This window comes from Gavialis gangeticus, unplaced genomic scaffold, assembly GCF_001723915.1.
Source record: "Gavialis gangeticus isolate Ggan-Ray unplaced genomic scaffold, GavGan_comp1, whole genome shotgun sequence".
NCBI lineage: Eukaryota > Metazoa > Chordata > Crocodylia > Gavialidae > Gavialis > Gavialis gangeticus.
The window spans coordinates 6,496,823-6,503,241 of NW_017728998.1; the positions used below are offsets into that span (position 1 = coordinate 6,496,823).

At 40.1% G+C, this 6,419-nt stretch overlaps 1 protein-coding gene across 1 annotated transcript in view; it reads left to right on the forward strand.

The window, feature by feature from the left end:
- The window catches only part of ZDHHC7 (zinc finger DHHC-type containing 7), a 45,759-nt gene that overhangs the window by 28,429 nt on the left and 10,911 nt on the right, over positions 1–6,419 (forward strand). Inside the window, exons 5-6 of the mRNA XM_019505451.1 lie at positions 3,502–3,598; positions 5,257–5,338. Of these exons, the coding sequence (XP_019360996.1) occupies positions 3,502–3,598; positions 5,257–5,338 (179 nt within the window). The remainder of the gene's footprint in view (positions 1–3,501; positions 3,599–5,256; positions 5,339–6,419) is intronic.

The window sequence follows — 6,419 nt, forward strand, 5'->3', positions numbered from 1 at the left end:
TTTTTTTTTTTTTTTTTTTTTTTTTTTTTTTTTTACTTGCTCGCTACTTACCATTTTAAATATTGGGTTTGTTCTGTATGTGGAGATTACATTTCACATCGACGGGCCGGCAAACTGGAAACAAGCTACCAGATCATACCTCTAACTTCTGCCTCAATATTCCAGGGATAGCATTATATGAAAACCTGTCCCACATAGCAGAAGTAGATGGGTTTCCATAATCCTTTCAAAAAAAAAATAAAAGGTATTATTGTCTAAAACTACCTGCTAGAAGAGACTCTGTAAATTCTCAAGAAGCTGCTTTTGTTGCGAAAGGCTTCATGTCATTGCCACAATGTAAATTTGATTTAGGACATTGAGGCAAGTGCCTTTTCTGTTATTGCAGTTATGAAAAGTTATTATGCAATGGAGTTACTTGTGGAAGAAAGAGTTTCATAATTGCCCAAAATGGAAGAAAAATCCTTCAGTTGCTTACAGCTGAGACACCACTTAATGCCCTTAGGCCGTAGTTGTGATATTTTAAGATAAAAATTCATATTTTCAGGCTTACACTGCTAAGGAGGAAGCTCCTCTAAAACTGATTTTTCATTGTTGGGGAAAAAGGGACTCGGATTTTGGAAAGCTTGAACGCTAGTTTTCAAATGGAAAGAATACATTGCAGCCTTCTTGGTTCTTACCATCTTCTAAACAGTCTGTTTTCCTGTGAAATTATCTGTAATTTAGCATGACAGCAGACCTACATTTATATGAACACTTAGATGGACTTATATATGGACTTCCATTCTAGTCACCAAAAAAACCCCCCAAAAACCTCCACCATATCCTAATGCATGTATAAGTTGTATCCTAGGTTTGGAAGTAATGTTTCTGGACTCCCTGTATATGGGGTTTTATATGTTTAATATTATAGATGCTTTGTTACAGGGGGGTTCAAATTGGCAAGGGTCTACTGTACTTAAAATCAATAACCAGGGTTGCCTGAAATTTTATCCCTGGCGTTCAACAGTTAAAAATAAAATTCTCCAAAGCCTCAGGTTATAAGTGGAAGAGCAGGTTTTCAGTAACAGAGAATTTGCTCAGAGCTTTGATTGCACTTGTATGCAGCCTTGAACAGAGGGAAATCTACCTCATTCAACTCAGTCTAAACACTTGTTTCTTATCGCATCTTCAAAGCTTGCCTCAATTACATCAGTACAGAATTTGAAGTCCTGTCTTTTATACAAACCATTTGTCTGAACAAAAAATCCCAATTTCAGAGTAAGAATACTTATAGGAATACAGTATTTAGCCCAAAAAGTCAGTTGGTCCAATGAATGGTATCACTCCAGGAAGTCGGGACATCTGGTATCACCCCAGGAAGTCGCAACATTCAAGGAAGGTTGAATTGACTTGCAAATGAGGATTTAATGGGAATTCAGTCCCAAATTCCTTGCTTTCCGAAACCTGTAACTATTTAGCTCACTGTGTCCCCAACAAACATTATTAAGGTCTAGCTTCCAACCAAAGTGCCCTTCCTTACTCCTTAAGGTGAAGAAGGTTTGCTTATTACCAGTGAACCAAGAGAGGATTGTCAAACACTCTTCTCCCCAACCTGCTGCTCTCAGGACTTGTAAGCTCTTCAGGTTCTTCTGTGTCTGAGTCTTGGGAGGTAGAAGCACTTGTAAAAGTTGGCAAAGTCTCCATGGACCTCATCACTACCTCCCATCTTACAGACTTTGTGGTCTCATCAGCCTACTACCATGTCCTGTAAATTTTTGGGGGGCATTTTGCAATTATGATGCGTCTTCGTCAAAAAAATCAGAATCACTAAATATTTCTCTCTCTCTCTCTTTGTATATATGTATATGTATATGTATGTATGTGTGTGTGTGTATATATAAAATTAGTGTTGCTTTTTAACAAACATATATACATGCGTGTGCATAGCTATACATCTATATCTATATATATACAGATAGATATATCTATATCTAGCTACGTATCTATAGCTGTATAGATCCCCGGGTCAGATATTTTCAGGGACAGTACAGCAGGTCATTCTTTGAGTACTTACCTCTGAAATATTCTAATTTTCTTTCTCCCAGACAAACCAAACTAAATCTGTGGTGTTCTTGTAGGACCAGTTTTGGGTTGGTTTGGTTGTTTTTAGCTTTTGTTCCAGTTCCCCCCTCTTCCTTTGTAGATGACTTGTCTTAGGTGTAGAAGGGAGAGTGGGTGCTTTTCAATTTTGTCCAGTTCTGGTGGCAGTTTAGACTATATTGCCACCTGGTTTGTGAAGTATCTTTAATTTCTCACCCCTTTGGAGGATGGTATAGAAATACTAAAAACAAAAGATTTTTGAGTGCTTGAATACATTTATTTATGACCAACAGCTGTTCCCTTCCAAAATCGAAAGACTCGCTTTTTTTTTTTAATCTTCCACAGGAAAAGCTATACTGTGCCCATATGGCTTACTTCACATTTGCTGAAGGAAGATGAAAGAAACATTAAACAGTTGGTCTGGGGGAGCTTAGCCATATCTTGCAACAGTTTTGTAGGGAAGTTTAGTTTTTGGTTGGCTGGAAAAGGCTGCAGATGGACTCGATTTTAAGAGAACTGTTGGTTGATAAACCATATAGCACCAAATGGCCAGCCAGCAGGTGTGGAGAGGAGTTGGAGAAGATGCAAACAGCTATAGACACAACCCTAAAGAAACTGAGCTGTTGGTGCATCTGCCAAAAAGAATAAAATATCCTAACAGTGCTGATCCAGCACCCGCAAAGACACTGCCTGTGAACACATGTGATAAATCACAAGCTCGTTCTGGCTGGATTATTTTATAACATAATGTCATTGCTTATTTTCTGGGGAATATAACCCTCCCTCCCCCCTCAACAATTGACAGGGGAAGCATAGACTCTGTCCTTTATGAAACATTTTGCCTGCACCCATGGTCTGTGCATTTGCTGAGCTGTATGGATAGTTAAAAGAGCTGTGAAACCGGTTTGGAGAGATTGAACATGGCTCCCCACTTGCAGATAATAGGTCAGCTTTGCTCTATTATAAACTGGATTTTTAGCGTGAATGTTTGCCAATTAACCAAGTAACCTTCTGCCAGATGTTTTTGGCTGTCTTTTTACCTTGAATCTGGAAAGGATTGAAGCTCTGCTTACACAACTTTCATGAAAAAAATCATTTTTTTTAATACTGTGGGACATTTCGCTTTGCAGCATATATTTCTATTCCTGGAACATGCCAGTAGTCATTTTAGTGCAGGAAATGTATCTTATCTATGTGATCAGATTGAAAGTCAGAAGTTAAATGACTAAAACTTTTTCTGGAGAAAATACAGTATTCGATGTATTACCATCACAGTTGATAAAAACAGTCAAGTGCTTTACTTGTCTTCAGCTTTGATTGAGTTCTCTACATCTTTTTTTGGCTGTTCAGATGTAGTTTGATGTTCCTTACAGTGAAATTTGAAATACTTTTTTATTAAAAGGGCACATTTCTTCCCTTCAGTATTTGCAAGCGATGTATTCGAAAGATGGATCATCACTGCCCATGGGTGAATAACTGTGTGGGAGAGAAAAACCAGAGATTTTTTGTGCTATTTACGGTGAGTAAAAACTATTAACTGGTTCTAAACATGACATTACTTTGTCTCAGTGGTACCCTTTTATGTTTATGCCACTTTCATATATCCGTTATGAATAATAAAAGAAAAAAAAGGAGCAGTTCTGTCACTATGACCATTCTGTAGTCTCTCCAACAGCTGAAGGACTTAAAAAGAAAAAGAACAGTGCTTTATTTCCTCTTTCACATATTCTTTCCCAGTGCTTTCTCACATACCCTGTTGAAAGTTCACTGCTAGCCTGCAGTTTAAGAAATACCGCACTATACTAATTTTGTACTTACAAGTTGCAGAGTTAAATCTGCTTGTTGTCTTGCCTATTTGGGATGTACAAAATTATAGCATTCTTCTCTGTGGTGTAGTGGTGTACTGCACAGCATAGTTTACTAGCTTTTGAGGGGTTGGGTTGAGGGGGGAGGGCTGTTTTGGAGAGTTTACACTATAATTATGCCTGGGACCAGGGCTTGAGAGATTGGTACAGCATGATGGCGCCTTTCTGCAGAAGGTAATAGCTTAACAATCCTCTTTGGGCAAAATCTCTGGCTGTTAATGGATGCGAAGAACTTGACAAATCTGAAGCAACAGAGATCTGCAGTGAGACTGGAGCAACTGCTCTCACACGTTTTTTAAGTTGAATGCCTAGCGATAATTGCAATGCCATCAACTATTTCAGCCCTCAGCAAGAGAGGAGCTGGATGACACCTCTGCACAGTTACAGTGATTGGCATCTCACTTGGGTGCCACAGGTAGGTGGCATTTGGGAAAGGCCACCGCTCTTCTCCTCCACCACCCCCCTGCAGTTGGAGAAATCCTGTAGGAAATACAAACCTAGGGGAATAGGGGTCTGAGCCCAGCAGAGCTCAGACACATCTGTGTTGAGCATCTGTATAATGTATTTAGTGGTGATACATCAGCTGACTAATCTCCCATCCCTTCCCCTGCCAGTTTCTTCGTTGTCTGGGAGATGCTGCTGGTCATGGATATTTTTCACCTGTGTTTGCATTAAGTGTTTGAAGTTAAGAAGGATGTGGGCAAATTGGAGAGAGTCCAGCAGAGGACAACAGAAATGATAAGGGGACTGGGGCATGTGACTTATGAGGAGAGGCTGAGGGAACCGGGCTTATTTAGTTTGGAGAAGAGAAGACTGAGAAGGGATTTAATAGCAGTCTTCAACCACCTGAAGGGTGGCTCCAAAGAGGATGGAGCTGGACTGTTCTCAGTGGGGGCAGATGGCAGAATAAGGAGCAACGGGCTCCAGCTGCAGCAAGGGGAGTTGAAGTTAGATATTAGGAAGAATTTTCTCACTAGGAGGGTAGTAAAACACTGGAACAGGTTACCCAGAGAGGTGGTGGACTCTCCATCCTTGGAGGTTTTGAAGACCTGACTAGACAAAGCCTTGGCTGGGATGATCTAGTTAGGACTGATCCTGCTCTGAGTGGTGGGTTGGAAGTCCAACTGATTTCACTTTGTTGCAGCATACATAAGCTTAATTTTAATAGCACTAGAATTGATGCAACTTCATTTTGCTCCCTTTAAAACTCAGACTGTGCCCAAGTATGGACCCTCCTGGGGAAGAAAGATAGTCTGGAATATCTGGATTCCTATGACAACCGTCAAAACTAACCCTTCTTTCTTATTTTCAGATGTATATAGCCCTAATATCAGCTCATGCACTCGTACTGTGTGGGTTTCAGTTTTTCTCTTGTGTCAGAGGACAGTGGATTGGTAAGCATGTATTTACTTGTACTGCTGTAACCAAGTAATGTTTGAAATGTAAAAAACATAAATAGAAAAACTGCATATTATTTGCATTCAGCCCTAACTGTGAAATATTCTGAGTTTTCCAACCATGCAGCATAACATATTTTGACTCTTTTCAAGTCTCTCTTGCTGCTACGTGGTAGCCAGTTTATATCTTGTGAAGCAGGGTCTTAGTTGGAATTTGCCTGCTCTTCCTTGTTCTCCATGATAATGCTCTGGTGCACGAAGAAGTTGTGCTCCAGTTTTTGGAGGGTCGGATACCTGAGGGAATGTCAAGATGCTGAAATTTCATGATCTGCTGGAAGGGTTGTCTGGTCATTGCCCAAATATCAGGAAGCATAGTGGTGGGAGGGTAGTTTTTCAAGTTCCACTGAATAATCACTTTGCTTCATCCCTGCTCTAGCAATAGCCCTTTAATATGGATCCTAGTAATGGGGAGGTCTTGGGGGCTAACCCACTGAGCCCAGGGGGGCGGGCATTCAGACCTATGTCTGTCTTCAGCCTTGCATGCATAAATTTTGTTTCTCATCTGTTTTTATTTGCATATATTAAACAACTGGAAATGTTCTTGGCACATCTCCAGGGAAACCTGTGCAAGCTGCTGTGTTATCGCCAGCGTTTTCACGCACGCTGTGAATAAATTGCTACTTTTAGCAGTTTTCTCAGTGATGAAATCATGGGGGGGGCGGTCTGTTAATAAATTCCAGACAAGCAAATGCCTGAAATTCATGAGAATTTAAACTCCAGTCTTTGCTGTCAATCTCTTTCTACACAGCATGAGAAAACTGTTTGAAATGTTTCTGTATAGTTCATTATTATTTTCCATTCAAAGCCCAGAATAAGCATTATGGTGTTACAAATGCCTGTCTGGGGAGGAGACTTGTGATAGAGGGCTCTTTAAACCAACAGATTGAAAATATAGGACTCAGTAGTTAGAAGCTGAAGTTGCTCAAAGCCAGCCTAGAAAATAAGGTGTGTCAAATTATGCTATAGCTTAACCAGGTTTTGAAAGATTGATGCAGGAATTACTGACCCTAGTATGGCC